The 20,721-nt window shown below is 34.7% G+C and overlaps 1 protein-coding gene across 20 annotated transcripts in view; it reads left to right on the forward strand.

The window, feature by feature from the left end:
* Positions 1-20,721, forward strand: part of ATF7IP (activating transcription factor 7 interacting protein) — a 134,950-nt gene that overhangs the window by 12,190 nt on the left and 102,039 nt on the right. For 6 of the 20 annotated variants that reach the window (XR_012420044.1, XR_012420045.1, XM_065523777.2 and 3 more), the window contains exon 1: positions 6,785-6,930. The exons of 6 other annotated variants lie outside the window; for them this stretch is intronic. Coding sequence is in view for 4 of the 14 variants with exons in the window: in XM_065523777.2 (XP_065379849.1) it covers positions 6,914-6,930 (17 nt within the window). In the remaining 10 variants the exon portion in view is untranslated. Of the gene's footprint in view, positions 1-6,784; positions 6,931-11,553; positions 11,805-16,037; positions 16,441-20,721 lie in introns of those variants that run through there. 8 more of the 20 variants (XR_012420047.1, XM_065523779.2, XM_074006306.1 and 5 more) reach the window with 4 other exon arrangements.

Raw genomic sequence — 20,721 nt, forward strand, 5'->3', positions numbered from 1 at the left:
TCTCTTATGACTATTTAAAATAAAACATTAACCACAATTAAATCATTCATTTAGTCTTAGGTAATTCTTGTTTTTTTGATCTTGTGTTAAGCAACCTACTTACACAGAATTGACTGGTCTGTAGAACATAACCATGAAAATCATGATCCATTCCCTTGATACAGTTATGACAGTTGTTGATTCATGATGTCAGCTTTATACCAGGATGCCTGCATCTATGAGTCTCTTCCATGTAAATAGTAATAGTTAAGACGATTTGGTACAGTTACTAATAATCTTATGATGTTTATTTAAAAGACTTAATTTATAAGACACATTTCCTCAGGTAGGTGGCAGCAAAAATCTTGACTCATGTTTAGTTCTTGAGTGTCACTGCTTCTGTGTGGCCTAGTTGCTCACCTCATCTTGTATACAACTGTCATCTGTATAATTTTATTCACCATTGATACAGTTTGGATCCCTATCCCCACCCAAATCTAATGTTAAATCATAATCCTCTATGTTGGAGGTGGGGCCTGGTAGGAGATAATTGGGTCATGGGGTGGATTTTTCATGAATCGTTTAGCACCATCCCCCTTGGTACTGTCCTCCGCAGTAGTGACTTGAGTTCTTGTGAGATCAGGTCATTTAAATAATGTGTAGCACCTCTTTTCTTTCTCTCGTTCTCGCTTCTGCCACGTGATGTGCATGCTCCCCCTTTGCCTTCCATCATGTTTGTAAATTTCCTGAGCCCTCACCCTGAGAACCCAAGCAGATACCACTGTACTTCCTGTACAGCCAGCAAAACTGTGAGCCAATTAAACTTCATTTCTTAATAAGTTACCCATTTTCAAGTATTTCTTTATAGCAGTGCAAGAATAGACTAATACAACCGTTAGTGAAGATTTCCTTACCTGTCTTCTAGGACCCTTGTTTTCCAAATGCTTTGTCTTTTTATCGACTTATTCTGTCCTTGGCAGGAGAATTCTTAGAATTTTCCCTGCTGGTAGAAAGCTACACATTCTCCAGTAGCTTTTTGAGAAAGGGTGCATGGGAGATACAGGTTTTAAAGACCATGCATGTTGGAAAAATATCATTCTATATTTTCATGCTTGATTGATAGTTTGGCTGGGTATAGAATTCTAGGTTGAAAGTCTTTTCTTTCAGAATTTTAAAGACACTGCTCCATTATTTTCTTCCTACTATTATCACCACTGAGAAATCTGAAGCCATTCTGATTTCTCCTCTCAGTGGAAGCTTATAGAATTGATTATTAGTCTTTAGTCTTATGGCATTTCAATGGAACGTGCCCTTGTGTGGATCTGTTTGTTATGGTCTGCTGGCATACTTTGGGCTCTTTTGGTCTGGAAATTCTTGCCCTTCAACTCTGGAAAGTTTTCTTAAATGATTTCATTGGTGATGTCTTTGTGTTTGTGTGTGTGTGTGTGTGTGTGTGTGTGTGTGTGTGATTCCAATTTGAATTTTTTGAATGGATACTCCAATTGTATCTTTTCTTCTGATTTATAATTTTGCCTTTTTGCTAAGGTTGGTTTCTTCAGCTTTATCATCCAGTCCTTCTATTGAGTTTTTCATTTTTTTCTATCATGTTCTTAATTTTCATTCCTTTTCTGTAGCATTGTATTCTTCACTCAAGAATATAACATCTTGTCTGCATATATTAATTTTTTTTGAAGTTTTCTTATTCCTGCATAGTCTATTGCTTCATGTATTTTTTTTTGCTTTCGTTTTTCTTTGGTTTCTGTCATGTTGGAAACTTTTCTCAATTGCCTTTCTTAGCTAACTGCATAATGTGATGTGGAAGATTAAAAAGTTGATTGCCTTATCTAAATTAGACAGTTTTAAACTTCCCTTTAGGCTGATCTGGGTGAGCCATTTTGGGAGAGTTCTCCAGAGACCTTAGGTCTTACGTCTTGTGCTGGTCAGACACCCCCAGAGAATAGTCTTCCATTTTTATAAATAGAGAAATAGGCTCTGATTGCCAGCACTCTGGGAGATTCATGAAGAGGACTAGGGATCTCTGCAGTCTGGACTTGGTCCTTCTCTTTTTGATATGGTACTCTTAGTTTTTTGGTTTTTTTTCTAGACAGAATCTCACTCAAGCTCAGGCCGGAGTGCACTGGCACGATCTTGGCTCACTGCAATCTCTGCCTCCTAGACCAAGGGATTCTCCTGTCTCAGCCTCCCGAGTAGCTGGGATGACAGGTGTGTGCCACCACGCCCGGCTAATTTTTGTATTTTTAGTAGAGATGGGGTTTCACCATGTTGGCCAGCCTGGTCTTGAACTCCTGACTTCAGTTGATCTACCTGCCTTGGCCTCCCAAAGTGCTGGGATTACAGGCATGAGCCACCGTGCCTGGCCAGATACTCTCATTTTTAACTGCAGATATTGTCTTCAGACTTTTGTTAGGGTTGGGAGGAGCAGATAGTCACTGTTAAATGTGTTTGGTAAAGGCATCTAAGATATCTTTCTGCTTCTTAAACAGCAGTCACTATTTTGGCCATTTTATCCTTCTCTCTGCTCCCTTCACTCTGACTTTCAAAGGTGCTTAGTAGTTCTACTTCCTATGATTTTTCAGGTTTCTGCCAGGTAAATTGGATTGGTTCTTAACTTGTTACCACTGCAGCTTGGAATATTGTGTTTTAGAGATTGCTACGTTAGTTACAGCTGGTCCTGCTTATTTATTTATTTATTTTTGAGACCAAGTCTCACTCAGTCGCCTAGGCTGGAGTACAGTAGCTTGATTTCGGATCACTGCAGCCTCCACCTCCCAGGTTCAAGCAATTCTTGTACCTGAGCCTCCCTGAGTAGCTGGGACTAAGGTGCGCCACCACACCTGGCTGATTTATGTATTTTAGTAGAGATGAGGTTTTGCCATCTTGGTCAGGCTGGTCTGGAACTCCTGGCCTTGAGTGGTCTGCCCACTTTGGCCTCCCAAAGTATTGGGATTACAGGAGTGAGCCATCACGTCTGGCCAGTCCTGCTTATTTTTCAGCTTCCCAAATCTTTGTGGCTGTTACCTCTTATTTCTCTCTGTTTTTTAGGATTTATGCCTAAAAAAAAAAAACAAAAAAAAACTTTATTGTAGTTTTAGTGGGATTTGAGGGAGTGAAATTAGGTGTTCTTAGTTCATCATCTTAATACCATTCTAACATGCGTTTTAGATTTTAATATGTGTAATGTTAATAATAACTTACAGTTAGAGCATCTTAATTAAATAAACAAAACATATATTTCCTCTCAACCAAATACAGTGAAACTTTTTCTTTAGATGCTATAGTTTTCAATAATTTGCATATGCAAAGTTTTCAAATAGCATAATATATAAAAAAATGTAATGGTTGACTAGAGTTAATTCTAGTTGTTTTTTTTTTCTTTCATTACTAATTATGTGACTCCTGGCAAATGATTACATTCACTGGTCTTAAAATTTGAGATTGTAGCACTCTTATTTTACATGGTCATTGTAAGAGGGAAATAAAAAAAAATTGAATGCAGCTTGAGCAACATAGTGAGACATTATCTCTACAGAAAATTTTAGAAATTTGCCAGTTGTGGTGGTGTGCACCTGTGGTCCCAGTTAATCCAGAGGCTGAAGTGAGAGTCTCTTGAGCCCAGAAAGTTGAGGCTGCAGTAAGCTGAGCCATGATTGCACCACTGCACTCCAGCCTGTCTACAAACAAATAAACGAAAAAACAAAAAGACTTGTGAAAGTGCTGATTTTTAATTAGGAAAAGATTAAACATTGGATAGTCATGGAATTGTTTCCTGAACATTAGAAATTGGTTGCAAGTAGTTATGCTTCTATAAATTAACAATGATTGGTCTCATTACAAATGACCCTATATAAAACAAATTTCTTGTAATCTGTGACATTATACAATCAAGCTGAATCTTGCTTTTTTAGTAATATTAATAAAAATTAAAAGTAAATCACTTAGGTTTCCTGTAGATTTTCTCAGAGTCATCTATCATAAGCACATAGTAGTTCCTATGTAGTTCCTGAAAAGTGCCCTGCAAAAGTTATTTTTCCATCTTGGATTCTGAAGTGCAGATGTTTTTAGGCCAAGACTAAAATCTTCGTAGACATATTAGTTGACTACTTCTTAGAAAGTAGGAGTTGAGATCCTAAAAATGAAGGTTCTTTTGAGGTTTTTGTGGTAGAAACAAAAACACTGAGAATTTTAGCTCACTATTTATTGAGCAAATAACTGTGTTTTATCCTATGGAAGAGAATGGAAAATGAATTAAGATGTGATTTATATCCTTATATAAAGATTATTTGCATAAAGATACAAGTAATGAAATGTGGTAAGTATAATGATAATATGCGTAAAAGATATTGAGAGAGTAATGATACCTGGTTTGGGGATGTGCATAGTAAGGAGAGATTAAGGAAATAATTTTTAGTGATAGGGTAATATAGGTTGAATCATGTAGAGGATATATCAAGTAAACTATAATAGGATAGTTTCTTTGGGATAAAGATGCTGGCCTCGACACTTATTTTATCTGAATAACAGCCTAATTATTTTCCTTTTCTAAACTGTTTCATCAGACACAGAAACAGAACCAATGTGTGAAGGGATGGATGAAGCTCTGTCAGCTGGTACTAAGTGTTGTCTAAGTTGCATTTCTGCTTGTATCAGTTCTGTGCAATTTTATTGGAGAATTTTGGATTTTCAGATTAGGGATGTCCAACCTGTATTATTAGTAGCCAGCAGCTTTCTGTTGGTAGACTATGTTTATTAAGAAAAAAGTAGTCAGGATTTACATCGGAAAAGTATTTGGCAAGAGAAGGGAGGCTTGAAGAAGATATCATCCATTTGACAGTGAGTTCCGTAATTTAAATCTTTGTGGATCAGACTTCCTAAAAACAATTTCTTATATTCCAGAATGTAAGAAAGTGTTCATTAGGCAGCTCTGAATATTTTGGCTATTTGTACCTTCTTTCCCCGCCCCCCAATTAAACATAGATTCCAGTGCTTACAGTAATATCAGTTCTATTCCAGCCTTTTTCAGTTTACCAAATCTTGCTTTTGCTTTTAATTATATTATTTATTTATTTATTTTTTGAGACAGAATCTGGCTTTGTTGACCAGACTGGATGGAGTGCAGTGGTTAAGTTCACTGTAGCCTTGAACTTCTGGGCTCAAGTGATCTTCCTGCATCAGCCTCCTGAATAGCTGGAACTACAGGTTCATATCACCACACCTGTTAATGTTTAAAATATTTTTTTTTTGTAGAGAAAGAGATCTCGCTTTGTTGCCAGGCAGGTCTCAAACTCCTGGCTTCAGGAGAGCCTTCCGTCTCGGCCTCCTAGAGTGTTGGGATTATAGGCGTGAGCCACCGTGCTTGGCCTAAGTCTTGCTTTTAATGAAGTCTTTGCTTGAGAATCACAGTTATATTTTTGAAGAATTAATATGACTTGGATCAAGTATAACTTTTTTTTTTCTGATATACTTAAAGCAGTTATTACCTACATTATTCATTTTGCTTCATGGAAAATACATAAGGACCTTTTAAAGATAAGTAATTTAAAAAACTTTTGTTATGGAAAATTTCAAATATATACCAAAATAGAATGAGATAATGAATTCTGTGTGCCCATTGCTCAGCTTGAACCATTGTCAAATCATAGGGCCAATCTCGTTTTAGCTATATCCCTATTACCCCCTATACCCTTAAAACGTTTTAGTAAATACCTATATTTAGTGATGGATAGAGACAAAATACACAGGTTAGCTAAATTTTAGGAAGGTGGACTGAGGAAGAGAGAAAGAAAACGTGGAGTCTGTCGCTGATGTGAACAGGTTCTCCCTGTGCTTTTGTCCTTCCCTTCTTTTTGATTGATGTGTTTCTGCCAACCCACATTTGTTGGGTCTCAAATTTGTCTTGCTAATATACCCATTATTAGACTGAGTTTTTACCCTTTTTAAAAATTCCCTTCTTTCCATCAGAAAGAATCTATAATTCTTTGTTTTTATTTGCTTTTACTCACATCAAAATGTTGGGAGGTCTGTGTCAGGGCAGGAAATGTAATTTGCCCTGGGACTAAACACTCACCTGGGGATGTTAATATTTGTGACCATTTGTACTACTGAAGAGAAGAAATTGTTTTTATATCTATGGTAAATTACTCAAAATAAGCTTTTTGCCATCTTCTAGAGACCCTGTTGTCAAGGTTCAAAAATTTAATTGTAGGCTTTAACTGTTCTGCTAGATTTGAGCACTTTGGGGCTTAGATTCTGTGGAGAAAATCTTTAGCCTTCTATAAATTGAAATTAACTCGATCAATCAAGCTATTTTCAGGATTTAAACACTTTTCTAGAAATTATAAAATTGAAATTCTTTTCATGATAAAACTATAAAAGGTAAAAAAAAAAAAAAACAAAAAAAAAACCCAAAAAAAAGGCCTTGAGCAAGGTTTAACTTTTTTTTTTTTTTTTTTTTCTGGACTGAAATGGAGGCTTTCTTTCAAGCGAATTCCCTGATGTTTGCTCTGTGTGATTTGGCTCTATCTCTGTAACTGCTAATATGTGGCATGGATTTCAAGTTGTTTGGGATCTGGATGTGCCCAAAGTCTGTATTGCAAGACGGGATTCACAGGCATTATGTTACAAAACTGGCTTGCTGCCTTCTGTTTTCTTTTTCTGTGTCCTGTGTAGCTGCATTGTTTGTTGCAGTATATGCATTAGCTGTTGCCTATGTTCAGTTTCCTGCAGGCTGACAAAGTGGGAGGGGCTTTGTTTGTTACATAGCTGAGTTTTCACTGTGTGAGTTCTTGAGTGCACATTGCAGCCATCTTAATTACACTTTTGTGCAACTGAGACTGTGCAGCTGTCTCAAAATGGCTGCTAACCTAGTCTTTGTAGCTGCTTAGGCAGCAAGTATGCCAGTGAGGAGACTTGTCACATGCATCAGGACCAGAGGTAAGAACCAATTACTCTTTATCTTTAAACATTCTCATTTTTTTCTTTTTAAAAAAGGAATTTAACTGAGTTTACTTAGAAGGGCGAACTTAGAGCTTGGTTTTTAAAAAGTTGAAATGTTTGGTAGAACCTTTAAGCCTTTATTATGAAAACAGTACATAGCATGGTGGGGTCAAAGGTTAAATTCTTGTACTTTCTCACCATTTTATGTTCTGTCATTGCCAGAACATTTGATCACCACAGTAGTGCTTTTCTGGCCCTAATTAATGTAACATTCCTTTTGTGTAGGCTATTTTAGTGTGTTTGATATTTATTTGTAGAAATTAAAACAATATATTATCCGAATAGATTTTTTTTAAAGGATCCGTAAATAAGCCTTGTTTTGCACAAAGACTACAATATTTCTAGGTTTTTGTGAGGTATTGTGTGGAAGCTTTTTGGGAAGAAGGGTAATTATATAAAGCATGAAAAAAAATTTTTAATACTGTCCAAAATCTTTTTTTGGCATTATGGGTTCCAATTCTTTCTCATCATGCTGCCTCCTCCCAGTATCCAACTCTTAGATATTTTTAAGGCTGCTTTGCTTCTTTGTTCAAATTACTTTTTGCTTAAGTTGGCATTCAGATTCAGATTTTGAATTTAGAAATAAATTCACATCTAGTCATGGATACCTCTTCTTAAAAAATATATCTAATGTATTCAGATACCATCAGAGCTGAAGTACTCAGTTGTTTTAGTTAATTAAGTGATATTATTATGTTCATTTTAGTCTTAATTTAAACCTGTAGTATATTTAAAAGAAATATAGCTCAATGATTTTGTAAATTTAATTTCAAAAAATTTAAAAAGCTTTCTTAACATTGTTCTGGAGTAGAAATGTTTATTGAGATACTGTAAGTCTGTGGTTAACCAGAAAGATGGGAGAATGAAATTCTTATTCGCGTAGTATTTCAGAGAATAGGAAAAAAAAAGCATACTTTAAGCAGCAATACTTAAATTGCAGTACCTATTAAAATCTTTTTTAGCTGGTATAATATACTCCTGGTTTTGTCCGTAGAGTATTAAGAATATATCCCTGACTTATATGACATAGAGCAGTAAGTTCTAAATTTCTGAGTAGAGCAGCTTTCTAAAAACAGAAACTTTTTGCAAGTTAAACTCTTAGGGAGGATTCCAGTATATAAAAGGAATACTTATGGTTTCTGCTTAATTCTGCAAGGCTTAAGAAACAAAAGGACACATGTAATATTTTATTGTTATGTACTTATTTTATATGGTAAACTTATTCATATGCCATGTGTATTTAATAAAATGAGAATAATTTTGCTATTAAGATAAACAAAACTTTGAAACAAGATCATATCTGACAATTATAATTTTATATTAGATCCAAATCTAGTTCACTTGTTTGTAGAACCTTGGCCTCTTAAGGCACTATGGAATTCAGTTTGAAAATTATTCTTGAATGTATCTTCTTTGTGTTGTTTTTTGATGTTCATGAAGATGGAATATAAGATCTATACGTACATGACTTAACAGTTTAAAATTGTTGCCTTGTCACGGCCTTGTGTTTATATTTGTTTTCATTACTTTTTTTTAAACAAAATAATTGTTTTTCTTAACTGATTCAGTGTCCATTTATTTAGTGGCTTCAAATGTGTTCTGGGATCAGTATTTATCTCAGTTTCATCAATAGCTTTAGCATTTTTGTTTCACTTTAGTCACTACACTGCAAAATCTTTAGGACTGTCTTATATGACATAGTCAATTCTCATAATTTGAACACTAATTTATGTAAATCATTTAGTCATATGAACTGTCCCTTAAGAAAAAGAAAAACATTTTAGTGTGTTTGAGGGATTCTATTCATCATTCCTTTCAGCAAGGTTATCCTTGGAGTGAACATGACATACAAAAGTGAATGTGCTGTGACCTTAATCACTCTTATTTTCATGCCTTTTAATAGTAATAACAGCTCACTATCTTGGTGGCGAGAGTGGGAGGGGAGGAGACTCTAGTGTTTAAAAATACATGTATTTAAAACATTTTATATAAGGTAGAAAAACTGTCCATGTTGAAATTACTGAACAGTTTATATTGGTCTTGAGTGGGATCTTAGGGAAATTTTAATAACTCAGTCTTTTTGCCTTCTATTGCTAACTATAATATTTACCCCTGCCCTCTACAAGATTATTACTTGCACATGAGGAAATATTAATGCCCTATGGTTACTCAGGATATTATTGCTAATTCTTTCACTGCTGTGTTGCATTTTTGCAACTGTAAGCATAAATTACCCCTTACTGAGATGATTACTTTTGGGATTGGTGATAGTTTTCAAATTTTCTGTTCCAATTCCAGGTTAGCTATTATGCTGGGTAATTGAGGGCATAATAAATCTGGGAGCTGAATAATTGAAGTTTTATGATGTTATTTTGTCACTTGTTAAAATTTTCCCCTTTTGTTTACTCTTTTTCATAAACAATCTCATCTATGTAAGCCTCTAAGAGAAATGTTAGGGTGGTGACACTGCCAAGGGTCCAAACCTGAATTTGAATACTGTTTTTCCTACCTTTTTCTGACGTTGACAAGCTTATTCCATTTTCTTTTCTTTTCTTTCTTTTTTTTTCTTTTTTTTTTTTTTTTTTTTGACAGAGTTTCACTCTTGTTTCCCAGGCTGGAGTGTGATGGCACGACCTTGGCTCACTGCAACCTCTGCCTCCCAGGTTCAAGCGATTCTCCTGCCTCAGCCTCCTGAGTAGCTGGGATTACAGGCATGCACCACCATGCCTGGCTAATTTTTGTATTTTTAGTAGAGATGAGGTTTCTTCATGTTGGTCAGGCTGGTCTCAAAGTCCTGACCTCAGGTGATTTGCCTGCCTTGGCCTCCCAAATTGCTGAGATTACAGGTGTGAGCCACTGTGCCCTGCTAATTTTTTTTGTTGTTGTTGTCGAGACAGTCTCACTCTGTCGCCGAGGCTGGAGTGTAGTGGTGAAATCTTGGCTCACTGCAACCTCCACCTCCCAGGTTCAAGTGATTCTCCTGCCTCAGCCTCCCCAGTAGCTGAGATTAATTATAGGCGCCCACACCACGCCGGCTAATTTTTGTATTTTTAGTAGAGACAGGGTTTCACTATGTTGGCTAGGCTGATCTTGAACTCCTGACCTAAAGGGATCCACCTGCCTTGGCCTCCCAAAGTGTTGGGATTATAGGTATAAACCACTGCCCCCAGTCGCCTTTCTTGCTTTACTGGAGACAGAATCTCACTCTGTTTCTCAGGCTGGAGTACAGTGGCAGTCTGAGCTCACTGCAACCTCCACCTCCTGGGTTCAAACAATTCTTGTGCCTCAGCCTCCTGAGTAGCTGGTATTACAGGCATGTACCACCTTGCCCAGCTAATTTTTATGTTTTTAGTAGAGACGGGGTTTTATCACGTTGGCCAGGCTGGTCTTGAACTCCTGGCCTCAAGTGATCTGACCACCTCAGCTTCCTGAAGTGCTGGGATTACAGGCATGAGGCATCGTGCCCTACGTTCATTCCATTTTTTGATTCTCGTTTCTTCATCTATAAAATGGGGGAAAATTCCTATCTATTTGGCAAGCATATGCTGAGAATCAATTTACATAATGTTTCAGAATAGTATCTTGAAATACTCTGCAAAAATCTTGCATACTAATTTTCTCAGTAATATCCAAATGCATTTCAGTTTATTTGCCTCTCAAGTGTCATATACCTTTTCAAGTGTGATTGGATCAGTGTATATTTAAAAACTATGAGAAATTTCTTGTATAACTCATGCTCAGAAGCAAGAAGTGCTAAGTAACACTATATCCACTTAGTAATGTTATATATTCATTTTTGTAGTACTGGGACCTACTCTGTTAGCATAAATTAGCCATCCTTTGTTGTATATGGATATGGCAGATGTATTTATTAAGTAAAGCCAATATAGAATGTTGACATTACAGAATTTAGAGGAGTAGGAGAAATGTTTTGGGTATAGTCTGGCTGAGTTCTTCAAATATACTGTGAGAAAATAACTTATCTAAAAACATGACTTGAATTCATGGCCTAGAGTTTCCTGTGTTTCAGTACAAATGAGAATCATAAAAACAGTAATTTCTCTTTCAGAAAAATTCATTTTCAGAGCTACAGACTGGCAGCTAGCAAACACTTTTATTCTTGTTTTTATTTAGCCACTAGCCCATTTCTCTAATTGTTAACATTTAAAGTTGTCAGATTTTACCTAAAAATCTAGGTGTCTTGCCTCTTGAAAAGCAAACAACATTTTTGCTTGAGAATAGCAATCTATATAACTGAGTATAGATGCTGTCTCCTTCAGGTAGGGCCTCCTCTTGCCCACCTCTGGTCCTCTTCAGTGAATCACATTACCTGTGTGGCCTTGGAAAACAGTTCCTTTTAAATATCTATCCTACGTATTTGATAGGTTATTGGCAACCTTAAATATCTAAAATACAACTTCTAACCCAAAAGAAGGTAAGCATAAGTAAAATGTAGCCTACTTTACTTGGTAGGAGAGACTTAGAATATATAAAGTCAGTTTACTCTTTAGAAGATGTGGCACCTTTTGTAACCTTTCACTTTGTCCTAATTTTTTATAGAGTGCCATGGGAGCCAAATGAAGGAGATCCAATGACATAACAACAAGTAACAATTGATTGAAAGTGAAGAGATTAAAGAAATACTAATTAGAAACATAAGTATCTTGAGATCTTTTATGTGATAATCAGTTCTGTTTTCTTTAAATGTTATCACTGTATTAAAGGACATCACTATCAACTTGATGTTCTTAATGGTGATACTGAATAAGAAAAAGTTAAAGTGTATTCAAGCTATGTGGTTTACTGAACAGGTAAATGAAATAACATTTTATAAAAGATTTTTGCTCAAATTAGTTGAGCTAAGAAGTTTTATCACTTAAAATAATGAGTAAATGTCCCAATAGAACGTTTTCTTAACTGTATACTAGATTAGACAATGGCTGTTAGGCCATTACAAACTTTGTTTTTTTGAAAACTTACTACTGTTTACATTTATTAATTTAACGTTTACAGTGGCTATGTGAAGACTACCTTGATGATGCATGAAGCATGATAATTCATAATCTTGATCTGACTTAAATTTGAATTCCACATTTCCCAGAGGAAAGCCAGCTTGTTAACATTCAAATAATACCACGACATTGGTAACTCTAAGGAAGAGCTAAAAGACTGTTACGCCTTTTTGGAAAATGTTTACTAGTTAGAGTTCAGCTTTAGAGAAAATTGAAAAAGTGATTAACTTGCATGGGAAACAGTGACTCCCCTGCTTTACTGTTCTTCACACTTTGAAAAAAGAAAGTGGTTTGGGAGAAAGCCTAATGTCTATTCAAATAAGTGATTGTTTTTTTAATTGCCCAGGTTAGAACTCTCACAAAGAGTTCTCTGTTGATGATTTGTAACCGTCTGTTATTATTCATTAATATGTGAATATGGAAATTGTGAAAACAGCACAAATTGATTTAGTAAATCTTCATCAGTTTAATGAAAGAGGGACCTTAACACTGGAGAGAGGTCTGAGGAGTTGCTTCTGCATCTGCCTGAGGGAATCTGTCTTTCCTTCTGAAGTAAGCCAGATACAGCTAGCCAACTGCCAGTAGAACTATCTGACCTAGTATATCCCTTTGTTGGATATAGAAGTACCTGTATCATGGCATACATAGTGGAAAACATTAGTATAGAAGTTAGGAAAAGATTATTTCTGCTCTGATACTGTTATTAAGTAATTATGTAGTTTTGGATGAATATTTAACCTCTTTGTGTTATCCCTGATCATTAATTGAGAGGGGTCATTGGAAGAACACCAACTTTGAGTCAAACAGAGTCAGGGTGAATCCATGTTCTTCCTCTCATTAGTTATAGGTTATCTGAAAAATGGATATATAGTGTTCAAAGTACAGTACCTATTTATGATTATGTGTTCAATAAGTCTTAGGTATTTTGTTTGTTTTGAGACAGAGTTTCGCTTTTGTTGCCCAAGCTGGAGTGCAATGGTGCAATCTCAGCTCCCTGCAACCTCCGCCTCCCGGATTCAAGCAGTTCTCCTCCCTTAGCTTCCTAAGTAGCTGGAATTATAGGCGTGCGCCACCATGCCTGGCTAATTTTGTATTTTTAGTAGAGACAGGGTTTCACCATGTTGGCCAGGCTGGTCTCGAACTCCTCACCTCAAGTGATCCGCCTGCCTCGGCCTCCAAAAGTTCTGGGATTACAGGTGTGAGCCACCACGGCTGGCCAAGTCTTAGGTATTTTTATGGAATGAGGCAAGTTACTTATTTTCAGAACCTCAGTTTTTCTTGTTTTTAAAATGGGAATAATGTTTATCATAAAGAACTAATATTAGGGTTTAAATGAGGATAACAAATATAAAGCGACTAGTGAAGTGTAGCACAAATTAAGTATTGGTTGCGTTTGTTTCACAAGATTCCCTTTAGCACAGATCTTTGTTTTTTTTAAAAAAATCATTATTTCAGGAAGAATGGGGTTGGGAGAAATCTGGTCTACTGGGTAGTTTGGAAACTGATCTTTAGGGAGAGGGCATTTTTAGGGACCTGGCTGATTTACAGTAAAAATGTCAGAGAGCAGGGTGTTTAGAATCTCCAAGTGAAGACTTTGAAGAGTCTAAAGGGGACAAAATAAGAATTCTTACTTGTGCAAAGGCAGCATGGTAGAGTGAAAACTAAAACAGACTGTGAATTGATCAATTACTCAACAAATTTAACAGCTATTCATTATGCACCTATTATTTGCCAGGTATTGTTTGATGCTTAGCATATAAGATCCTTGCTCTCCCTCAGGGAGTTTACACTGTGGAGGGAGTGGGAAGACACAGACAATAAATTCAAGAGAAGGTTGCAAATACTTAGGGATTATGAATGCTGTGGGGTAGGGTAGAATAGGTATCTAAGAGCTAGATGAGCACTACTCAAAATGTGGCCTGTGATCAGTCTGAGAACTGTTTGCTTTTGATCCTCTGTGAGATAACTGAAATTGAGAGTTTATAGAAATTTTTACATCAATCTGATAATGTAATTTTATGCGATTGAGTCAAAACAATTAAGACTCATGTTTTATATGCCTATTTTAAATTTCATTTTTCAAGTAATTCATTGCCACCATATTTTACAACAGCATTGATCTATAGTGGGTTGAAAATAAAACACCAGTCTTTACTGTATTCATTTGAGCAGTGAGCTAGATCAACAGTTGCCATTGTTAGTAGTTTTAGTAAGCGTGTTGTGGAGATTTTCAGCTTCTTTTGATGAATTAATTCACTGTCAAGTAATTAGCTTATTTGGCTTAAAAATATTTACATCCATGTTATTTACACTGTATTTTATGTTGGACTGAATGATTTTAGGTCTTTTGATTTTCAAATACTTTTATTCATGGTTGGATGCATGATACAAGTAGGAAGAGAGGAAAACTAAAACTATAAGGTATATAATAAGTGATTTCTTTTTTAAATTTTTAACTTCTAGATTCGGTTCTCAATACTTAGATTATTTCTAATATTTTTTTCTCAACTCATATTTTATGATCAGTATATGGTACTTAGAAAGCTCTTTTGATATAAGACCTTTCCTCCAACCAAGAGTTAATTGATATGGTGTACACTGCATGAAATTAAATCATGATGTTTGTTCCCATCACTTCATCTGCTGCTGGTGGGTCATAGATCCTGAGAAGAGAATATAGTTGTTTGAGGAAATTTATCGTTGATAACCTGGGTAATATTTTTGATTGTCTGTATAAGTTCTACCATTTGTATTGATAAATAATAACTTTATGAGTCCCCTCATTTATAGCCCCATTATCTTTTTTATGTAATAGGGGTAACTTAAGAATTATGTTGAAGATACCTGAAAATAAGATTTAGAAATACGGGAAATATTTTAGATAACCCCTAGTTAGCATTTTAAGTACTTCTTTTCATTTTATTATTTCAGATGTGGGACTAAATTAGTTTCTGGATTGTTATTTTAAAATGAAATTTAATATATCTATAGCCTTAATGAAAATGGTAATGGAGTAGAATTAGATATTAATAGATCATAAATTAACTACAAACTAAATAAAAATTTTAAAAAAAGGCCTTACAGATAATGACTCAACTCTTGCCTTGTCATATCTGGCCAGTGAAAACAATACATGAATGATACAGGTTTGAAAAGAATGGGCACAGACAGAATATTTTCTTGTGAAGACGTTCTTAATTTAATATGCCTAGGTTTTGGTACTGAGCATATGCTTTGGTAATATTAACTAGTGGTAAATGTGTTGAATTGTTTAACCATCATAATAGTGATACTTGAAGGTACACAATTCTTATTATTTGGTGAAATGTTAAACAATATACTTATAAGAGCAAATCTACTTAATGATGTTTACTATTTAATTGATTAGTTAAAATTTGAAAGGGAGTTGTAGAGTAGAATGAGGATAGCTTTTAGGTAATGTGAATTATAATTTGTAAAATTTTTAATGATTGTTAAACAGCAGCCATTGAATTTACGTGGTCTGTGCCATAAGTAAGCTAAGGCTTTTGAATATCTCTGAGAGTTAAAAATATTTTTCTTGTGGTGGGGGGTGGAATTTCAGTTATATAAGAATTATAAATTGGTTTTCTTTTATTATCTGGATTTGAATTATATTAGTAAGTAGATAACTAGATATATTCTAGAACCAGTCAGTACATGTTGGGGAACAAATGGGGAGGGTTTACTCAGCAGTACTCCCCTTTAGTTTGGTCATGAAATGAGGACTGCTTTATGTAAATTGTTCTTACTGGCGCCAGCTAGCTGTAACTGCAGTCTGGCTGTGCTGGGGCAGCAAATAAAATGTGTCATGGATTTTCTGTTTGGAATGTATAAGAATTAAGCCTTTTGGACTGAAAGAACAGAGTTGATACATTAGAATAGCAGTAGTGAGACCACAATTGACAGTGAATATGTGAAATAGTGAGAAGCTATAAGCCTTTTAAGCTTTTAGTTCTTTTATAGATTTATGCCTATTGATACTATTGGGTAATATGTGGGAGGTACTTAACTGCACACAGTTGCTGCAGACCTAATAGTTGGCAGCATAGAAAGCAGTACAAAGAATTCTGATTCTAGGCATTTTCACTTGAAATAGTCATTTTGAAGATATACTCTGTGTGTTCTGTGAGCTTCATTGACATATTGTCTGACGTTTTTTGGCTTTTGTAGTAAATGGGATGTATGCTGCACAAACTACCCAACAGATGTGAACCACTGTTTGAAAGGAATTTTAATATGTAGCCAACCTACTATATTCTTTTTTATTTTTAATGAATATGAATCAAACAAGAAATTTAGACTCAAGAAGGCTTACCTAGAAGTCTGCATTAGCTTTTAATGTTTATACAAATGAACTAAGTAGCAGTGGTTTACAGAAGAGGAAGTCCTTTTCACAGTGTCAAGCTGCCCACAGGTAAGAGATTCAGGTCCTTTTTCTGTGACACCTACCCCCCAGGCTTTATATTTTTCTCTCACCATTGGTAAGTTTTAAAAAATGTGTTTGTTTTTAGTTCTAATGAAAACAGGATTGGTAGATCGTTTAATGTTAATATTCAGGAGATTTTGAATGCCACATTTGGATTTGGTATTTTTTAAAATGTAATTTTCATCTTCTCAAAATTCCTTCACATTTGAATTGAAATGAACTAACAGTGGACTTCATATGTGATTATTACTCATGCATACAATATGTTCATATTACATAGAAATCAGTTTTAGATCTCTTTTCATTATAGTCTGTTAGTATATTCTCAGTTGTAGTGACACCAACTGGTACATGCAGAGAGATGACATTTTGTAACCTCACTTAAGTATAAAGTTTAAGTTTAAATTTACCACTTTGAATTCACCTTTACAAATCAGAGTGCTTATGTTTTCAAATATGGCTCATTGACATACATTAGATAATGTATATTTATACATGTAACTTGGTCAATTTTTCTACTTCCACCCTTATTCTTTCCATTTCTCTATATTTAAATTTATTATTTTAATAAAGTGAATTTTAGAAGTCTAAAATGAATGTATTAATTAGGAATTCCATTAAATTTAATATTTCTTAACCTGGGTTAAAGGAACACAGTCATTTGTTATTCTTTTTTTCTACACTTGAAATATTGTATACAAAAATACAAAATTCCATTGCAATAAAAATAATACCATTGCTGTAAAGATACGAAGGTATATGCTTATAAAGAAATGCCAATATGTGTGTTCATTCATATCAGTATGGCCAGAGATACATTACTGATTGTAATAATTTTTGGAGGGTGGGTGTGAAGAGTTGAATAGCAGAGTCAAGTGAAGAGTGGTAGTGAGATAGCTTAGAGAAGTGTATCAAAGAAAGGAATTATGTTAGGCAGCTCTCTGCTCTTTCCCTCCCTCTTTAGAAGTCAAGCAGCAGGCTCTTTCTGTAACCATAAAGTGTTACTTTTAGGTGGGACTTCCAGTTCTCTAATTTCTGAAAGTTTGGTCACTTATTGCTACATGGTTGTATACTTTAAAACTGGGGGCCAGCTGTAATAGAAGCCACACTCATGTTTCAGGGGCAGGAACCGTTCCTTACTTGTTGCCTTTTGACAGTGTTGCTTGGATTAAAAAAAAACAACATGTATTTTATTGATTATAGAAACAACATTTTTTGTGTGTGTTTCATCTCAGTAAACAATTTCACTATGATTGACAAAATGATAATAGTAGAAAGAAATCAATTTTGATTAATGTGTTTGAGGTTGGGTGAGGGAAAGGTCATGCTTCTTGGTGTAGAAGACATACACACCTGAAACAGTAGGAAAAAGTTTTTCAAACTTCTCTTGTGCTATTATATTGGTTAGGGGAATGCTGCGCAGGGAAGATAGTTGAGATGGGTTGGTTTTTAAAATATAGACAGAGAAAAAGAGTTGATAGACAAAAACAGGAATTTATTGAATGCTGTTAGAGTTGGAGGTCATAGCAAAGAAAGATGAGGGATAGTAGGACAGAGGTGTATTTTGTATATAGACAACCAAAACAAAGATAAAAGTCATGAGTATGATTACAGGCGTGGTGGCTCGCGCCTGTAATCCCAGCACTTTAGGAGGCCAAGGCAGGCGAATCACCTGAGGTCAGGAGCTCGAGACCAGCCTGACTAACATGGTGAAACCCCATTTCTACTAAAAATACAAAGAATTAGCCAGACATGGTGGCGTGCACATGTCATCCCAGCTACTTGGGAGGCTGAGGCAGGAGAATTGCTTGAATCCGGGAGGCAGAGGTTACTGTGAGCCAAGATCGCACCATTGCACTCCAGCTTGGGCAACAAGACTGAAACTCCGTCTCTAAAAAAAAAAAACCAAAAACAAACAAAAAAACAAAACACCAAAAAAACAAAGTCATGAGGATAAAGGTATATATAGTCTTTGAGGCTATTGAAGTTGAGTGTGAATGATCCGAAATTTGTAGTATAAAAATCTTTGAGTTCCTAAAAAGTGTTTGTGTTCCTCTTAAAAAACAAAATGTATTTAGCAAGCAATGTAGAATCCTCAAAATCTTCAAAATGAAATTAACTAATGAAAACTGTAAAATGAATGTATTAATTAGGAAATCAATTAAATTTAATATTTCTTAACCTGGGTTAAAGGAACATAGTAATTTGTTATTCTTTTTTTCTGTGCTTGAAATATTATATACAAAAATATACAATTCCATTGCAATAAAAATATTACCATTACTGTAAAGATATGAGGGTGTATGCTTATAAAGAATTTTAAAATTTTGTATACAGTATTTCAGGTAGTTTCTAATATTGTTCTTTGCACTGAAACCTACTGTTTGATGTTCCTGACAGATAATTATGTAGTTTATACTTCACCATTTCTAATGATGGAAGGGGGGAGAGTCTCTAATTTCATAAGGCAGTTTCTTCTTTTGTTGGGCATCCAAACAAATTAACGTTTGTTGATTTTGAGATGAAGTTGCCTTTCATTACTTTTATTTTTGCCTGTCATAGTCCCCCACTTCCTGTCTGTCTGTAGCTCTCTTTCTCTTTTATGTCTTTTACATGACAAATAGATACTATTTAAAGAAAGCTCATTAAAATTTTCTTATGTTTTCTAGGCTAAATATCAATATCCTTCATTTTTTCCCAACATTTCCTCATACAACATACTGTTCCAGAGCATTCTTTAGCATGGTCATCTCACAGTTATTAGGTCCTTCTTTATCTGTGATGCTCAGAACCGAACATAATTAACTACTCTAAAAATGTTCCCCTTCTCCTTGGCTGTTTGTTCTACAGTTTAACTTTGCATTAGCATTTTTGGTAGCCACCTTGAGCTGTTGGATTTTCTGAGTTTGCATTAAGTTAAAACACCTCAGTCTTTCCCTAACAGGCATTGATAAACTTTAATATACTTTAATATTTGAAACAACTATGTTACCTTATTATGTTTTCTTAATAATTTCTAATGTTGTTCATTATATTTAGTATGCTTTGTCTCCATCTTCCTTGCAAGGTTTTTTTCTGTTTTAATAGTGTTTTTAAAGAACTGGCTTTTGGTTCCTTGATTGCTTGCTCTTTTGTTTTCTTTCATAATTTTTCTGCTTTTATTGTAATTCCATGCTTTGGGATTATACCTTTTTGCCTTTATTAATGTTTTTGAGTTTTTTGTTAATATATGCATTTAAGGCTATCAGTTTTAATCTGAATATCATTTTGGCTGATTTCCTTAGGTCGTATTCTGTTAGTACTTTGTTGGTATTTTATCACTGATTTCCTTCTACCTCTAAAAGTTTTTTTTTTTTATAAAGAGATAATTTTTCTGTCATCTTGTTGGTATATTTATTACATTATGACTAGAGAATATAGCCTTCAGTGTTTTTTTTTTTTTGTCTTTGAATTTGTTAAGATTTTCTTGTCACCATATACATGGTCAATATTAATGTACATTGGCTATATTTGTAAAAAAATTGGTTTTGGGTTTATTGGATATACAGTTCTATTTATTGTTCTGTTATTCTGGCATGCTAATAGGATGTTCATTCTTTATTTTGTTTTCTTCATCTATAGATTTATCTCTGATTGTGAATTTGTTAGTTTTTTCCTGAATTATTTAAACCTGTTTTATCAATAGGACATATCTTTTTTTTTGTTCTATTACTTGATTTTCAACTTGAATTCTTTTTTATATGTCATATATAGGTTTCATATGTATACCTACCCTTTTTTGGGGTTACTATTTGCCTAGCGTATCATTTTCTATCCTTCTATTTCAACCTTTACTCTAAGGTATTACTCTAAGGTATGTCTCATTTATAGTGCATAGCTAATGATATTTTTGTTGCTTTACACAGCTTGAAACCCACCAGGTTTTTCCCGATTGATAATTTTCTTTATTTTTGTCCCATATTCTGCAACTTATTAGTTTGTTAACTTACACATTGCAATTATCTGGCATAAATAACGTATTTATTTTAAAGATGATTGATCCTCAGTTATTTCAGCCTGCTCAAGAGTTTTTACCTTTGGAGCTTTGCTAATTTCCTTATCTGAATTCCTTCATAGGGTCTTCTGCTGTCTTGTCTTATATTTATCTATAATCGTTTTACCAAGGGTCTGCGTTCTCTGTCTTTGCTCAGAAGTAATATATTTATTTCCTCACTCAAGCTGATTGTTAGCTTTGCTAGCTATAGAATTCTACAGTGAAAATAACTTTTC

Source organism: Macaca fascicularis, chromosome 11, assembly GCF_037993035.2.
Source record: "Macaca fascicularis isolate 582-1 chromosome 11, T2T-MFA8v1.1".
In the NCBI taxonomy this organism is placed as follows: Eukaryota; Metazoa; Chordata; class Mammalia; order Primates; family Cercopithecidae; genus Macaca; species Macaca fascicularis.